The 18,980-nt window shown below is 38.4% G+C and overlaps 1 protein-coding gene across 8 annotated transcripts in view; it reads right to left on the bottom strand.

Moving 5' to 3' along the window:
- The window catches only part of CPED1 (cadherin like and PC-esterase domain containing 1), a 297,503-nt gene that overhangs the window by 134,712 nt on the left and 143,811 nt on the right, over positions 1 to 18,980 (bottom strand). For all 8 annotated transcript variants that reach the window (XM_082472288.1, XM_082472289.1, XM_082472283.1 and 5 more), the window contains 2 exons: positions 17,278 to 17,464; positions 16,105 to 16,273 (listed from right to left, as the gene is read on the bottom strand). In XM_082472288.1, the coding sequence (XP_082328414.1) occupies positions 16,105 to 16,273; positions 17,278 to 17,464 (356 nt within the window). The remainder of the gene's footprint in view (positions 1 to 16,104; positions 16,274 to 17,277; positions 17,465 to 18,980) is intronic.

The raw sequence follows: 18,980 nt of genomic DNA, 5'->3' as shown, positions 1-18,980 counted from the left end.
TAAAAATTATCACTGTACATGACCACAGAAACAAATTTAGTTGACTAAATTTGAACAAGTTGAATTCTCGCTGAATGAGAGTTTCTCAAAAGGTCAATTAGATTGTAAGTGTGAGGAGGGTTTTAGATTCTATGGCCCAGAGTAATGATTAAGGGGATAGATTTGCGTCAGACCCGTATTCAAATCCCACCTTTGCCACTAATTACACATGTTATGTAGAAAGCCTGGACAAGCTTTCTAACTGTTCTAACTATTCTAAAGTCTTAGTTTCTTCGTATGTTAAAAAAGGGAGGGGATAAAAAAAATCATCTGTTTAGGGTTGTGGAGAACACTAAGTAAGGTAGGAAGAAAAAGTGCTTAACATGATGCCTGGCACGTGATAAAAGTTCTATAAATGTTGCACGACTACTCCTCCTCCGTCTGCGGCTGCTGCTGTCCGTGTCTTCCCCTACAGCACATGGCAAATTTCTAAGAGCAGAGTGCAGAGCAGATACTTAATAAACAGTTGCTGGTTGGGAGCATTTCACTACAACACAGACGCTACTGTTGAAAAATTAAATCGCATTCCTCTGGTATACTGACGTAAACAAGGTAACTAAAAGCCACTAAAATGAGTATTTCAACAATACTACAACTTTGGAATCGAACAAATTTTTATTAGGCAGTCATTGCTAAATGCTATTCTCTTATTATGGACATTTGCTAACACATTAGACAACTATCATATGAGTTGTTTTATAATTGTCCTTATGTGTTGTTGGAAATGTACAAAAAAAAAGGGGAACATTTTATAAAGCATTTCCAAATGCTATAACTGGAGTCATTCACACATCATTTAATAACTCAGCATCCGGATTGCTAATTAGTGCTTTTGTAAAATAAAGCAGCAAATGTCAGTTTTAAATGCGTAGCTAAATGCTGGACGTATCATTTTTTTAAATGGTATTTTTTCTTTCCTTGGTATTTTCCCTTTCTTTATTAATTGAAATGTATTCTAAAATGAAAGCTGCTTCTAGCAAATGGATCCATGAAATGTAGTCTCCTACGGTTTTGCCCTATGACCTTTCTGCAGATTTTATTTATGACTCTATCTGGCACAACACTTTGGAGGCAAAATGTATATGAGACCACAGATCATCTGTACAAATCAATTTCTGTGGATGCTCTATTGTTATCCATGTCAAAACTTTTTGATTTGGAAGGAGATATTAAAAGAAATATTTCCCCATATGTATTTTAATTTCCTTAGAACATAAATATATCTTCTTAATTCCTATGCATGACATATTCCAGCAATAATAACAGCTTATTACTATCTAAATCTTTTTCCCTAACAGCAAAACATTATGTTATTTATGGATAAATCAACATGAAATAGTCTAGGTATGTTACTTGACTTTTTATGTTTCATTAAGAATCATGTTTTCTGTAATTGAATGCATACTTCTGATTATAATTACATTAGACAGAAAAGATGGCAAATTAATGAGGAGAATAAAGAGCTCTCAGAGTCCTATCACTGACTACAGAAATGATTAAAAATATAAGGATGAAAACAGATAAGAATAATACTTCAACATTCAACTTTGAGGGATTACCTTTAAACTATTCATACCTCTAGTAAATCCACTACAGATTTACTAGCTTTACTAGTAGAAAGTAGAAAAGCAGGACCTCTTATTGATATACATCAGTGGTTCTCACTGATTCTCAAAGATGTCCTCTGAGGGGCTGATTTTGCCCCTCAGAGGACATCTGGCAACATCGGGAGACACTTCTGGTTACCACCCCTTGGGGAGGGGCGTACCACTGGAAATCTAGCGGATGGAGGCCAGGGATGCCACTGAACATCCTACAGTGCACAAGACAGCTCCCCAGAATGAAGAATGATCCAGCCCCAATATCAATAATGCTGAGGTGGAGAAGCCTTGGTCCAAATCTGGTTGTTTTATATCAGTCATGTAAATTAGTCCTTTCTCCCTCATTGATAATAACTAAACTAAGAGTTGCCTCTACAGCTACCATATGCAAATTCCAACTGGCGATAAAATTAGAAACAGACACTAAACTCAAATAGTTAATTATGGCTAAGTAGATACTTAAAATGTTTGATTATGTAAATAACACGGAATATATATTAACAAATTAATTAAATTATCTTACTATTCACCAAATTGTCATAGTAATTGATTTTTTAATTGACTGGTATGCCTTATATTTGCTTTCTTCTTCACTGTTAGTCTTTTGGTTAAATAGAAAAATGAATAGTTGATGTCCAGAAGGTGAGAGAATGGGGGAAGGAGAAATTAGGAAACTTGATTAACTGCAAATTGGATTCTCCTCTTTTGGTTACTTGAAGGTGGACTGTTCTGTTTTTTTTTTTATTAATTTATTTATTTTTGGCTGTGTTGGGTCTTCGTTTCTGTGCGAGGGCTTTCTCTAGTTGTGATGAGCGGGGGCCACTCTTCATCGCGGTGCGCGGGCCTCTCGCTATCGCGGCCTCTCTTGTCGCAGAGCACAGGCTCCAGACGCGCAGGCTCAGTAGTTGTGGCTCACGGGCCTAGTTGCTCCGCGGCATGTGGGATCCTCCCAGACCAGGACTCGAACCCGTGTCCCCTGCACTAGCAGGCAGATTCTCAACCACTGCGCCACCAGGGAAGCCCTGGACTGTTTTTCATGTTTATTTAAAATTTAATAATGGAGTCCATTAGGCCAAAATCTAATTTGAAATGTAAGGAGGAATTATAATTTTTCCTCTTAATGAACAAATAAAATATAATTAAGGTTTAATCCATTTCCTTTTAGATTGCCATGTATAGGCTTTGGGGAATCACATACATGTATAACAGTCTATCATTTAATGTGCAGTAGTTCAACTCTGGATTTCAACCTTAAAAATATAACGAAGGCACTATAGTTGTTGGAAAAAAAAGAAAAAGAACAATTTGGAAGGCCAAAAATTTGATAGAAGATTAGAAATGTTATCCCTCACTTTTTTTATTCTACACTTCATCATAGCATCAGTTTGCCATGAAACCTAAAGACTCTAATGAGATTAAGCATAAAAGATAAATAAGGGAAAGGTCTCTGATTAGAATTTTAACTGGAGCCCATGGTGAGAAAATCCTACCTCTGCTATTGACTCCTCCCAGTTCCCGAGGCCTCTCATGCCTAGTTAAGTGTCTAAAACAATCCACATTTTTCATTCATTATCTTTTCACTCATTTTACGGTTTCTAAAAGGAAGGCTAAAAAAATAGTAGTACTTATTACTTTTCCATTTTATATACTAGAGTACTTCTGATGGACCACCCATATAATCTTTAAATTAAGACCTTCTGGAAAGGATTCTTATAAATAACTGAAATATTTTTCTGCAATCATCTGTAGGATATATCCCACAAGAATTTTCTAATATTTTTCTTGATATTATAGTAACACATTCCTAATACAACCTATTGCCTAAGTTAACTGCATGATAATTAACTTCTTTCTGATCAATATATTTGAGAAGGGAGGCATGTCTTGGAATATATTACATACTTCCCCACTAATGGATTTTTCTTATATTATTGAGGTATAATTTATATTTAGTATACATAATTTATATATAGCCAAACATACTTATAAGTATTATACACAGTTAATTGCACAAATCTGAAGTGCACAATTAATTAAATTTTTATACATCTATACACCACCTGGTTATGTATGTAACCACCACCCAGATTAAGATATAGGACATTTGCCCAAAAAGTTTCCTCATGCTTAGAAGCTCCCACACCTTCTAGGTAACCACTATTTTGATTTCTATCACCATAGATTAGTTTTGACTGCTCTTAAACTTCATATAAATGAATTATAGTACGTCTTTTTATGTCTGGCTGCTTTTTCTCGACATAATGTTTTGGAGATTTACCCATGTTTGTGTGTATCAATAGTTAATTTATTTTTAAATGTCTCAACAGTATTACATTGAATTTGTTTATCTCTTTTCTTATTGAACTTTTTCCAGCTTTTAGATTTTATAAACAGCTTTTAGATTTTATACAACTGATATGAAGATTTCTTGTGCTTAAATGAAAAGAGCTATCAAGCCATGAAAAGATGTGGAGGAAACTTAAATGCACCACTAAGTGAAAGAAGCCAACCTGAGAAGCTACATACTGTATGATCCCAACTGTATGACATTCTAAAACAGCTAAAGCTATGGAGACAATGAAAACAAATCAGTAGCTGCCAGGGGTTGGCAGGCAGTGGGAGAGATGAATAGGTGGAGCACAGAAGATTTTCAGGGCAGTGAAAATACTTTGTATGATTTTATAATGTTGGATCCATGTCATTATACATTTGTCCCAACCCATAGACTGTATAACACAAGGAGTAAACCCTAAGGTAACTATGGACTTTGGGTGATTATGATGTGCCAATGTAGGTTCATCCCCGGTAAAAAATGTACCATTCTGATGAGTGATGTTGATAATGAGAGGCTAGGTATATGTGGGGCTGGGTGTATATGGGTAATCTCTGTACCTTCTTCTCATTTATTGTAAACTTAAAACTGCTCTAAAAAATAAAATGCTTTAAAAGTTAAAAAAAAAAAAAGATTTCTTGGATATATCTTTTGATGGACCTATGACTTCGTTTATCTTGCGTACGCAGTTAGCAGGATTGCTGTGTCATAGGATGTTAGTTTTATGTTAGCTATACTAATACTGGCAACTTTTCCCAAAATGGGCAAACATTTGACACTTCCCCCAGCAGCGTATGAACGAAAGCTTGCTCCACGTCCTCTCCAACACTTTGTATTGTCAGTCCTTTTAGTGTTTTTCATTGTGGTGGGTTGGTAGTGGTATCTCACTGTCATTTTAACTTGCATTTCCCTGATGGTTGATGGAATTGAGCATCTTTTCATATGCTTCTTGGCCATTGGGTTATCTTCTTCTTGTAAAGTAAGTGCCTTTCCATCTCAGCCTCATAATTTTCTGGCAACTTTTCTTGACCATTTTTTTCCCTAGTTCACGGGGAGTTGCAAACTCTAAAAAAAATATCAGATGGCACCAACAGACCAAAGGGTCACCCAGCAGTCCGGCTGCCAGGCTTTTGCCCTCACTCACCCCACCTAAGGATCCCTGGTTTGTGTGAAGGGGGCTTCTCCCCACCATCCTCCAAAGGGCGGTTCTTCCTGCCAGCGGACTAGGCCAATACCACTCTCTGGAGGACAGCAGCACCTGCTTCGCTAGTTTATTCTTTCTCTTCGGGCTCAGGAGGAAGGCTCCTGCCAATGTTAGTGGAGCCTAAAGCATACTTGACTAGACAACTGGAATCAGGCAATCGGGGACGGCAAGCTCCAGGGGTCTGCATCTTCACTGGAGTCCACAGGGGCAGGTCCGCTCCTCAGTGGAAGGCGTGGCGGCCTGCAGTTGCAGAGCCCAGAGCCGAGCAGGCAGGCACGGGCAAGGACTGGGGCCACTCCTCCTTCTGCAGGTCCCACGCCCCAACCCCACCAAGCCAGCCCACCCTGGAACAAGGCCACCTCAGCAGCAGTGTACTTTAATCATCACAGGACTTTGCAATACACCAAGGGTCAATGAGACTTATTTTATTAACGTCAAGGAAACTTAAAAATCATCTAATCCGGTTCCTCATCTGTTCCTTGAGAGATGGATTTCCAATTGATGCTTGAATACTTCCTGGCACAGAAAAGTCCCCACCCGTGAGGGAGCCAGGAGGCAACGTGATACAACATGGACTTTGGAACTAGGCACAACTGGATCTGAATCCAAGCCTTGCCACTCACTAGCTATGTGACCTTGGGCAGTTTCTTTAACCCCTCTGATCTTTGGGGTTTCTCCTCTGAAACCGAGGGCTAAGAGCAGAATTCAATCTATAAGGATGCTGTAAGGATTAAAGAGACTATAACTAAATCTAAAGCATTTACGACAGAGCCTGGCACATAGTAAATGATAGTCAATAATACCTATTTGGGAGCAGTTTTGACCTTTAAAGAACTCTTTTTTATACAACTTGGATCAAAACTCCTACACCTAAATCCAAGTTACAGCTTCTGGCATGACATCAAATAAACTCATTTTAGTTTCCAGTGGAAGGGACAGCCCCAGACAGTGTCACAGGATTGGGAAGCATGTCTGGGGAAGGGTAAATAAGCCAGGTTAGCAGAAGCATAAAAGACACTGACAAACAATGAGACATGAGGCTGAAAAAACATATGGACCAACATGAGAGAAGTGAATGACCATCAGAGGGAGAGCTTGGAGCATTTTTGGCAAAGCCTATGACAGAGTGCGCTTTAAGTTGATCAAGATCAAGCTTGCAAAACTGAACTGGAAAAGAGTCAGACAGATGCAGGGAAACAAAGCTGGGGATTATTTTAGTATTTGAGTCAACAAGTAACAAGAACTGAACCAGAATAGTGTCATATGAAGGACAAAGAAAGGATAAATCAGAGACAAGTGGGCAAATCCTGCAGATTCCACCTCTGCAATGTCCCTTTCTACTCATGGTATCATCTCCATTCCTACTGACACCTCTCTAGATATTTATCATGTATATAATTACAATTAAATGTACAAAGGTCTCTTCAAATGACAGCCAGGTAGGAATATATATTCCTGAAATGAATGTCAGTGTTAAAAGATCCAGCATAAGGATTTTACACTTTTATGAACACTTAGAAACTTAAAAAATTTTAAATGGGTTTTGCATATAGCAGAATAATGAATGAGTCATTTACCATGTTTAAGTTTAGAGTGGAAACAAAATATACAGCTATGCCAATAATTGTGGGTAACACAATTACATTTCAAAAGATACAGCAAAAATTCAATAGCACAAACCTAACATGAAAAGTGAAAAGTAAAAATACATTCTTTCATGCCCTAATGTAGAAATTTTGCTTTACTTTGTAACTTTCATTATATATTTACTCCATATAAAAGTCAAGTTTACTGACCAGTAAAAAGGTAGTTACCCATAGAGACTTTTAAAAATTAAAATCTACATTAAAATTAAATCTATGGTGCTTTTTGAAGTAAAAATAATTGTTGTTGGTAACCATAAATATTCTGGAAAAAATCATTCATACTCATAGCTTTCCCTCAAAGATGATTTATTTTAAGAGTTAGTTTCTATATAAAATATTAGAGTCAGAAAAAGAAAAATGGAAAAACATAGTCACACACTAAAGGTGAGAATATTTAGTTTGGAAATAACTACACACACACGGCATACACACACTTAGACAAAAACACATCTCCCTCTAGGTTTTGGTTCCCTCCCTCATGAACATTTTTGGTGTGGCTCTATAATTTGTTTTCCAGCTTGGAAAAAGACTGAGGTATAGCAACCCTAAGAAAGCAAACTGAAAAGTGCATAACTGAGAGGAACATAATCTTGAAGTCTTCTCCATAGTCTAGACCCCTGTTTCCCCAACTGTGTTCCACAGAAGAATATCAACAGGTAGTCCATTAAAAAGATGTCAAATAAGTTTGGAAATGCTGGACACTACATATTCTTCTTTTGAAAGCCCACCATTTAAATAAGTATCTGAAACGTTCAAAGAAGTCCTACAGTAAAGAAACCTACTTAATTTTGTTTAATCCATTGCTTCATAACCATACAACACTACTCTTTGCTATCGTTTTTTTAAACATCTTTATTGGAGTATAATTGCTTTACAATGGTGTGTTAGTTTCTGCTTTATAACAAAGTGAATCAGCTATACGTATACATATATCCCCATATCCCCTCCCTCTTGCATCTCCCTCCGACCCTCCCTATCCCACCCCTCTATGTGGTCACAAAGCACTGAGCTGATCTCCCTGTGCTATGTGGCTCCTTCCCACTAGCTATCTATTTTACATTTGGTAGTGTATATATAAGTCCACGCCACTCTCTCACTTCGTCACAGCTTACCCTTCCCCCTCCCCGTGTCCTCAAGTCCATTCTCTACCTCTGTGTCTTTATTCATGTCCTGCCCCTAGGTTCTTCAGAACCATTTTTTTATTTTTTAGATTCCATATATATGTGTTAGCATACAGTATTGGTTTTTCTCTTTCTGACTTACTTCACTCTGTATGACAGTCTCTAGGTCCATCCACCTCACTACAAATAACTCAATTTCGTTTACTTTTATGGCTGAGTAATATTCCATTGTATATATGTGCCACATCTTCTTTATCCATTCATCTGTCGATAGACACTTAGGTTGCTTCTATGTCCTGGCTATTGTAAATAGTGCTGCAATGAACATTGTGGTACATGACTCTTTTTGAATTATGGTTTTCTCAGGGTATATGCCCAGTAGTGGGATTGCTGGGTCATATGGTAGTTCTATTTTTAGTTTTTAAGGAACCTCCATACTGTTCTCCATAGTGGCTGTATCAATTTACATTGCCACCAACAGTGCAAGAGGGTTCCCTTTTCTCCACACCCTCTCCAGTATTTATTGTTTGTAGATTTTTTGATGATGGTCATTCTGACTGGTGTGAGGTGATACCTCATTGTAGTTTTGACTTGCATTTCTCTAATGATTAATGATGTTGAGCATTCTTTCATGTGTTTCTTGGCTATCTGTATATCATCTTTGGAGAAATGTCTATTTAGGTCTTCTGCCCATTTTTGGATTCGGTTGTTTGTTTTTTGGATATTGAGCTGCATGAGCTGCTTGTAAATTTTGGAGATTAATCCTTTGTCAGTTGCTTCATTTGCAAATATTTTCTCCCATTCTGAGGGTTGTCTTTTTGTCTTGTTTACGGTTTCTTTTGCTGTCCAAAAGCTTTTAAGTTTCATTAGATCCCATTTGTTTATTTTTGTTTTTATTTCCATTTCCCTAGAAGGTGGGTCGAAAAGGATCTTGCTGTGATTTATGCCATAGAGTGTTCTTCCTATGTTTTCCTCTAAGAGTTTTATAATGTCTGGCCTTACATTTAGGTCTTTAATCCATTTTGAGTTTATTTTTCTGTATGGTGCTAGGGAGTGTTCTAATTTCATTCTTTTAGATGTAGTTTTCCAGTTTTCCCAGCACCACTTATTGAAGAGGCTGTCTTTTCTCCACTGTATATTTTTGCATCCTTTATCAAAAATAAGGTGACCATGTGTGCATGGGTTTATCTCTGGGCTTTCTATTATGTTCCATTGATCTATATTTCTGTTTTTGTGCCAGTACCATACTCTCTTGATTACTGTAGCTTTGTAGTATAGTCTGAAGTCCGTGATCCTGATTCCTGCAGCTCTGTTTTTCTTTCTAAAGGTTGCTTTGGGTATTCGGGGTCTTTTGTGTTTCCATACAAATTGTGAAATTTTTTGTTCTAGTTCTGTGAAAAATGCCATTGATAGTTTGATAGGATTGCCTTGAATCTGTAGATTGCTTTGGGGAGTATAGTCATTTTCACAATGTTGATTCTTCCAATCCAAGATAATGGTATATCTCTCTATCTGTTTGTATCATCTTTAATTTTTTTCATCAGTGACTTATAGTTTTCTGCATACAGGTCTTTTGTCTCCTTAGGTAGGTTTATTCCTAGCTAGTTTATTCTTTTTGTTGCAATAGTAAATGGGAGTGTTTCCTTAATTTCTCTTTCAGATTTTTCATCATTAGTGTATAGGAATGCAAGAGATTTCAGTGCATTAATTTTGTATCCTGCTACTTTACCAAATTCTTTGATTAGCTCTACTAGTTTTCTGGTAGAGTCTTTAAGATTCTCTATGTACAGTATCATGTCATCTGCAAACAGTGACAGTTTTACTTCTTCTTTTCCAATTTGGATTCCTTTTATTTCTTTTTCTTCTCTGATCACTGAGGCTAAAACTTCCAACACTATGTTGATTAACAGTGGTGAGGGTGGAGAACCTTGTTTTGTTCCTGATCTTATAGGAAATGGTTTCAGTTTTTCACCATTGAGAAAGATGTTGGCTGTGGGTTTGTCATATATGGCCTTTAGTATGTTGAGGTAGGTTCCCTCTATGCCTACTTTCTGGAGGGTTTTTATCATAAATAGGTGTTGAATTTTGTCGAAAGCTTTTTCTGCATCTATTGAGATGATCATATGGTTCTTCTCTTTCAATTTGCTAATATGGTTTATCATATTGATTGATTTCCATGTATTGAAGAATCCTTGCATTCCTGGGATAAACCCCACTTGATCATGGTGTATGATCCTTTTAATGTGCTGTTGGATTCTGTTTGATAGTATTTTGTTGAGGATTTTTGCATCTATGTTCATCAGTAATATTGGCCTGTATTTTCTTTCTTTCTGACATCTTTGTCTGGTTTTGGTATCAGGGTGATGGTGGCCTTATAGATTGAGTTTGGGAGTGTTCCTCCCTCTGCTATATTTTGTAAGAGTTTGAGAAGGATAGGTGTTAGCTCTTCTCTAAATGTTTGATAGAATTTGCCTGTGAAGCCATCTGGTCCTGGGTTTTTGTTTGTTGGAGGATTTTTAATCACAGTCTCAATTTCAGTGCTTGTGATTGGTCTGTTCATATTTTCTATTTCTTCCTGGTTCAGTCTTGGAAGGTTGTGCTTTTCTAAGAATTTGTCCATTTCTTCCAGGTTGTCCATTTTATTCGCATAGAATTGTTTGTAGAAGTCTCATGATCCTTTGCATTTCTGCAGTGTCAGTTGTTACTTTTCCTTTTTAATTTCTAATTCTATTGATTTGAGTCTTCTCCCTTTTTTTCTTGATGAGTCTGGCTAATGGTTTATCAATTGTGTTTATCTTCTCAAAGAAACAGCTTTATTTTTACTGATCTTTGCTATCATTTCCTTCATTTCTTTTTCATTTATTTCTGATCTGATCTTTATGATTTCTTTTCTTCTGCTAACTTTGGGGTTTTTTTGTTCTTCTTTCTCTAATTGCTTTAGGTGTAATGTTAGGTTGTTTATTTGAGATGTTTCTTGTTTCTTGAGGTAGGATTGCATTGCTATAAACTTCCCTCTTAGAACTGCTTTTGGCTGCATCCCGTAGGTTTTGGGTCACCATGTTTTCATTGCCATTTGTTTCTAGGTATGTTTTTATTTCCTCTTTGATTTCTTCAGTGATCTCTTGGTTATGAAGTAGTGTACTGTTTAGCTTCCATGTGTTTGTAGTTTTTACATTTTTTTTTTCCTGTAATTGATATCTCGTCTCAGCATTGTGGTCAGAAAAGATAACTGATACGATTTCAATTTTCTTAAATTTACCAAGGCTTGATTTGTGACCCAAGATATGATCTATCCTGGAGAATGTTCCATGAGCACTTGAGAAGAAAGTGTATTCTGTTGTTTCTGGATGGAATGTGCTATAAATATCAAGTAAGTCCATCTTATTTAATGTATCATTTAAAGCTTGTGTTTCCTTATTTATTTTCATTTTGGATGATCTGTCCATTGGTGAAAGTGGGCTGTTAAAGTCCCCTACTATGATTGTGTTACTGTCGATTTCCCCTTTTATGGCTGTTAGCATTTGCCTTATGTATTGAGGTGCTCCTATGTTGGGTGCATAAATACTTACAATTGTTATATCTTCTTCGTGGATTGATTCCTTGCTCATTATGTAGTGTCCTTCTTTGTCTCCTGTAATAGTCTTTATTTTAAAGTTTATTTTGTCTGATATGAGAATTGCTACTCCAGCTTTCTTTTGTTTTACATTTGCATGGAATATCTTTTCCATCCCTTCACTTTCAGTCTGTATGTGTCCCTCGGTCTGAAATGGGTCGGTTGGAGACAGCATGTATATGGGTCTTGTTTTTGTATCCATTCAGCCAGTCTGTGTCTTTTTGGTTGGAGCATTTAATCCATTTACATGTAAGGTAATTATCGATATGTATGTTCCTATTACCATTTTCTTAATTGTTTTGGGTTTGTTACTGTAGGTCTTTTCCTTCTCTTGTGTTTCCTGCCTCGAGAAGTTCCTTTAACCTTTGTTGTAAAGCTGGTTTGGTGGTGCTGAATACTCTTAGCTTTTGCTTGTCTGTAAAGGTTTTAATTTCTCTGTGGAATCTGAATGAGATCCTTGCTGGGGAGAATAATCTTGGTTGTAGCCTTTTCCCTTTCATCAATTTAAATATGTCTTGTTACTACCTTCTGGCTTGCAGAGTTTCTGCTGAAAGATCAGCTGTTAACTTTATGGGGATTCCCTTGTATGTTATTTGTTGCTTTTCCCTTGCTGCTTTTAATATTATTTCTTTGTACTTAATTTTTGGTAGTTTGATTAATATGTGTCTTGGCGTTTTCTCCTTGGATTTATCCAGTATGGGACTCTCTGCGCTTCCTGGACTTGATTAACTATTTCCTTTCCCATATTAGGGAAGTTTTCAACTATAATCTCTTCAAATATTTTCTCAGTCCCTTTCTTTTTCTCTTCTTCTTCTGGGACCCCTACAATTAGAACGTTGGTGCGTTTAATGCTGTCCCAGAGGTCTCTGAGACTATCCTCAATTCCTTTCATTCTTTTTTCTTTATTCTGCTCTGCAGTAGTTATTTCCACTATTTTATTTTCCAGGTCACTTATCCGTTCTTCTGCCTCAGTTATTCTGCTATTGATTCCTTCTAGAGAATTTCTAATTTCATTTATTGTGTTGTTCATCACTGTTCGCTTGCTCTTTAGTTCTTCTAGGTCCTTGTTAAACGTTTCTTGTATTTTCTACATTCTATTTCCAAGATTTTGGATCATCTTTACTATCATTACTCTGAATTCTGTTTCACGTAGACTGCGTATTTTCTCTTCATTTGTTTGGTCTGGTGGAGTTTTACCTTGCTCCTTCATCTGCTGTGTGTTTCTCTGTCTTCTCATTTGGCTTAACTTGCTGTGTTTGGGGTCTCCTTTTTGCAGGCTGCAAGTTTGTAGTTCCTGTTGTTTTTGGTGTCTGCCCCCAGTGCGTAAGGTTGGTTCAGTGGCTTGTGTAGGCTTCCTGGTGGAGGGGACTGATGCCTGTGTTCTGGTGGATGAGGCTGGATCTTGTCTTTCTGGTGGGCATGACCGCATCCGGTGGTGTGTTTTGGGGTGTCTGTGACCTTATTATGATTTTAGGCAGCCTCTCTGCTAATGGGTGGGGTTGTGTTCCTGTCTTGCTAATTGTTTGGCATAGGGTGTCCAGCACTGTAGCTTGCTGGTCGTTGAGTGTAGTTGGGTCTTTGCGTTGAGATGGAGATCTCTGGGAGAGCTTTTGCCATTTGATATTACATGGAACTGGGAGGTCTCTGGTGGACCAATGTCCTGAACTCGGCTCTCCCACCTCAGAGGCACGAGCCTGACACCCGGCTGGAGCACCAAGACCCTGTCAGCCACACAGCTCAGAAGAAAAGGGAGAAAAAAAGAAGGAACGAAAGAAAAAATAAAATAAAATAAAATAAAATAAAGTTATTCAAATAAAAAATTAGTAAAAATTTAAAAAATTAAAAAGTAATAAAAAAAGAAAAAAAAGAAAGAAAGAAAGAAGAGAGCAACCAAACCAAAAAACAAATCCACCAATAACAGGCACTAAAAACTGTATTAAAAAACAAAAACAAAAAACAGACAGACAGATCCTAGGTCAAATGGTAAAAGCAAAGCTATACAGACAAAAATTACACAAAGTAGCATACACATTCAAACTCACAAAAAGAGAAAAAGGAAAAATATATATATATATATCTATATATATATAAAGAAAAAAAGGAAGAGAGCAACCAAATCAATAAACAAATCTACCAATGATAATAAACTCTAAATACTAAACTAAGATAAACATAAAACCAGAAACCAGTCAGTCGCATACAGCAAACCCCAAGTCTACAGCTGCTCCCAAAGTCCACTGCCTCAATTTTAGGATGATTTGTTGTCTATTCAGGTATTCCACAGATGCAGGGTACATCAAGTTAATTGTGGAGATTTAATCCGCTGCTCCTGAGGCTGCTGGGAGAGATTTCCCTTTCTCTTCTTTGTTCGCACAGCTCCCGGGGTTCAGCTTTGGATTTGGACCCGCCTCTGCGTGTAGTTCGCCTGAGGGCATCTGTTCTTCGCTCAGACAGGACGGGGTTAAAGGAGCAGCTGATTCGGGGGCTCTGGCTCACTCAGGCTGGGGGGAGGGAGGGGTACGGATGCGGGGCGAGCCTGCGGCGGCCGATGCTGGCGTGATGTTGCAGCAGCCTGAGACGTGCCGTGCGCTCTCCAGGGGAAGTTGTCCCTGGATCACGGGACCCCGGCAGTGGCGGGCTGCACAGGCTCCTGGGAGGGGAGGTATGGAGAGTGACCTGTGCTTGCACACAGGCTTCTTGGTGGCTGCAGCAGCAGCCTTAGCGTCTCATGCCCGTCTCTGGGGTCCACACTGATAGTCGCGGCTCGTGCCCGTCTCTGGAGCTTTAGGCGGTGCTCTGAATCCCCTCTCCTTGCGCACCCGAAACAATGGTCTCTTGCCTCTTAGGCAGGTCCAGAGTTTTTCCCGGACTCCCTCCCGGCTAGCTGTGTTGCACTAGCCCCCTTCAGGCTGTGTTCACGCCGCCAACCCCAGTCCTCTCCCTGGGATCCGACCTCCGAAGCCCGAGCCTCAGCTCCCAGCCCCCGCCCGCCCCAGCGGGTGAGCAGACAAGCCTCTCGGGCTGCTGAGTGCTGCTCGGTGCCGAGCCTCTGTGAGGGAGTCTCTCCGCTTTGCCCTCCGCACCCCTGTGGCTGTGCTCTCCTCCGTGGCTCCGAAGCGTCCCCCCTCCGCCACCCCCCGTCTCCGCCAGTGAAGGGGCTTCCTAGTGTGTGGAAACCTTTCCTCCTTCACAGCTCCCTCCCACTGGTGCAGGTCCCGTCCCTATTCTTTTGTCTCTGTTTTTTCTTTTTTCTTTTGCCCTACCCAGGTACGTGGGGAGTTTCTTGCCTTTTGGGAGGTCTGAGGTCTTCTGCCAGCGTTCAGTAGGTGTTGTGTAGGAGTTGTTCCACATGTAGATGTATTTCTGATGTATTTGTGGGGAGGAAGGTGATCTCCACGTCTTCCTCCTCCGCCATCTTGAAGGTCTCCCCCTCCTATCTTTTTTTTAAGTACACCTACTAATATCTTTAAGAATAATGGTTCTGTCCTGCTTTAGACCAATGTATACACCACTGTGAAATTCCCTTTGAGTTGGTGGTAGTTCATAAATCACAGGTGTATATTTTCTTGAAAAATAAAAATCTCAGCAATGAGTACCCTTACAAAACAGCGTTAAATTCTTGAGGAGAGATGAGATTGTGGTGGTGGTGCATAGAGGGGAGAGAACACTCTATATGGCCACTACATTTAAGAAAACATGGTATCCATCCTACTCACTGAGGCCCAGTCAGCCATTTCCTCTCTTTTATTAACCGTCTGTGGTTCATGCTCCCACTAGCATATCAATCACTGAGACACGACATAGGTGCAATTATTCTGTCTAAGTGGATTAGTAGATATGGTAAGAGTATCAATTACTACTTCCCTGGAATCACTTGTAGCCAGGGTGTATGATGTAGGCAAATATAGAAGGTTATACACAGACTCCTAAAAAATGAAAACACAGAAGAAAGAACCACCAAATAAGACAAAGTCTCTGGGTAATGTTCACCCTCCTCCAAAATCAACAGGGCTACAGAATGGTATGTGTTGCTCACTAGAGCAACTGCAAACTTTAGAAATGATTAAGGTACAAGAAGTGAAAGCGAAATGTATCTACCCAAGGAAATTTAATTTCGTTCATCTGGTATCCCTTTTGTAAAATAGTTTCATAAATTTTCCTCTTATTCTTTAAAACAAACTCCACTGAATCTAGTTTAAAATTTCAAAGTAGTTCCAGGGACAAATCCAAGAAACACAGCACAATTTAAACAGGAAATGTAAAAGCAATTTCATAACTAAGTGAGAGTACTCAGACATTTTTTTCAATATTAACCACAATAAATCCACTGCACACTATAAGTGCAGGGAATAGCCACCACACTTAAAAGAAAATCACTCACAAAAAGGTATCTTAGATACCTGGCTGGTACTCTTTTTTGAAATGAGACCACAATTATTTGGATTTGAAAGCATCCACTTTTTTCTAATAATTTTCATTTGGCAATTTTCACCTGGGTTAAAGGATCACTCCCAATTCAACCCATGTGCAAATGTAAAATTCACTTACCTGCACAAAACCGCATGCTGTGAAGTCCTCAAACAAAGGCAGACTTGGACGGTCTTCTCTATAGATGGTGAGTTTGTATGTGATCAGGGTCTCACCTTGGATTGGAGATTCATCCACCACAAGCATTGAGATTTTGTTCATCCCTAAGCCCAGAGGGTAGTTGGCAAAGCTGGAGAGAGAATGAGAGAGAGACAACCCAAATTGATTCATACATCAATATTTATTAAATGTATACAATTTTCATTAAAAACAGATAAGATCTGCACCATTTCATAAGAAACCTAAAATGTGAAAAAACTATTTTAACTTATGTTTCATTGTGCTTTGGTATACCAAGAGTTATCGTGCAGAGCAAGTCATGTCCCCTATCAATTACAGGGAAGGGGACTAATATTATTAACCACCTGTCAGGGTCATACATTATCCCATTTAATACTCACAACTCCATATAAAAACTATGATAGTCCCCGTTTTAAATATAGTAGAGTATGGTAGGGTCAGTGTTGGGACCCAGGTTGGCCTGACTTGAATCCTATTTCCTTTCTATTACACTTTCTGAGCTCTCAGGAATGCTGGGTGCATTTCTTTCCCTACAACATAGGAAAATGAGTATACTTCTTGCCATGGACGTAGCATGTCATAAAATTCTACCTTCTGTTCAAATTATAAACCAAAGAGTTGATGACTCTCAAAAGAGTCAACAGAAAAAAATCCCATGAGACTAAGAAAGTTAGTGTTACTATGTCCACAAATTGTCACCAACATGTTTATTAAGTAATTAACACCTGAATCTTCAAAAACTTGAGGAGTTGGGTTGGGGTAGAGGAGGCTACTGTTCAGAAGGATGAACTCTTCAACTACCGAAACACATGAAGGTAACAATAAACTCAATTTTCCCCAAATGAGTCCTCGTTAATACTTTTCATACCACAAGATCCTCTCTTGTTACAACATTGTTACAAAGATTAAACAAAAAGATTGTTACTAGATCAGTAGAGCACTCCTGTGTTCTTTTAAACCACATGGCACCTGTAAAGCAGAGGGATTTCACACCCTGGCAATCCCTCCAACAGATCTTGTGCCGCAGGTTTTCTGAACCATCTTCAAAGGTTGCTTCCAAGGTGTGCTTCCCGCTATGATGTCTCCCCTCAGCCCCTGTCAGCTCCTTCATACCTTGGTCCTGCCCGTTCCTGCAGGTACACCTTGCACTGACACTTAGAAGTCTCTGCTCCAATTGTCAGCGTTACCACATCAAATGGGACTTCAGAGTAATAATCTTTGATCTTTGAGTTAAATTCAGGATTTAGTTCCAAATGCGGATGTGTGAAGATCTGCTTGATATGACATTGTGCATCTTTATCTGTTTAAAAAAACAAAACAATGACAGAAACACACCTGTGGCATGGATAAATGTTTAAAAATCATATATGATTAAGGTTTTTAAAATTCTTTTGAATAACTTTAGTGATCACTGCTGATTTTCCATTTGGTCCTCTGGTCATAGTTGATTTGTGGCTTCAGCTGGGTTTTCTATTTGCCAAATTTTGTAGACCTTGCCTCATATAACAGTTGTTGACTTTAGTTGATATTTTTTGCTCAGCCTTTAAAAGTTTAAAGGCACAGAAGGTCAGAAAATGTCTCTCCAGTGGATTGATAACATTTTGTAACATTTACTGCATATATCAAGCAACTGTGTAAATGGGGGGGAGATGACTCTGTGGGGTGGTGACAGAAGGATACCAGCAGGGAATAAGGAAAATTTCTTGACGGGAAGTGTCATTAAACTGCCATTGGATTGATATGTAGCTTACAGTCAGGAGGGTGAGGCAAAGAACGTGAAATCCAGTATCATGCCAAACAGTCAGACACAAGAACATGAGACCCCCTCCATACTCTACTCCAGCCACCTTAACCTAAGAAAGTACCCTAAAGTATAAGAAGGAAATGCTATCCTCTGCTCAACCCTGTTACAGAACCTAGCATATTATTTCATATAATTGATTCTAAGCCATTTAAAAAAAAGTGTTTCTATTTGATAACTCAATTTTTTGCAAAAGTATTTTAGTGAGAAAAAACTAAAAACATATTTCTAGGCACATACACCAGCCACTGCTAAACTATATTGTGTTCATATTTGAAATAAACAAATTACTCAAAAGCAAATGTTTTTCAAAGAAATATTAACAAGTATTTTGTGCCAGAAATACTTTTCAATAGTCAACAAAATTCCAGTAAAGGTAAACATAGGAAATTCTATAAAAACCAGTAAAATGAAAATGTCTTCTGTTGCCTTTAAATAAGATGCTCAATGATGTTTAACACAGCGACAAAAAGATAACACCAGATTTGCCACAGGAAGCTATACACCTGCACTTAAAGAAAAGTCGATTATCCTGTTAACTGCTGTCTCTTCCTCTATTGTTATAGAGCTATCACAACGATTTTTCTAAAATCAAATCTGATGATTTGGCTTCAGTTCTTTAACAGTTTCTCATCACGTCCAGAAGCTAGGCCAAGCTCCCAATAAAGCTTACAAGGCATCTCATAACCACTTCCTTGGTTCTCCTTCCCATCTCCCATCACATCCTGGACTTTGTGATTCAATACCAAAAGTTTTATATTTCTTTGCCAGACATGGAGACAGATGCATCACCAAATCCATGGCAATGAATACCACCAACTTTATAGGTGTTTCATTCTAGTTCTGAGGACTAGGTGTCAGCTTAATTCCCATCGTGCCCTAAAATAATGAAAGTGAATAAATGTGTGTATTTCTGACCCACATTCTAGGATAGTTTTCTCAGCTGGTCAAAGAAAAAACTACTCTGGTACAAATTAGGAACAATAATAATACAATAGATATATTGTAATTTCAT

This window comes from Balaenoptera physalus (genome assembly GCF_965194825.1).
Source record: "Balaenoptera physalus genome assembly, chromosome: 8".
NCBI classification, from domain to species: domain Eukaryota; kingdom Metazoa; phylum Chordata; class Mammalia; order Artiodactyla; family Balaenopteridae; genus Balaenoptera; species Balaenoptera physalus.
The sequence above is the reverse complement of the archived record's forward strand: the minus strand, read 5'-3'. Positions and strand labels throughout refer to the sequence as shown.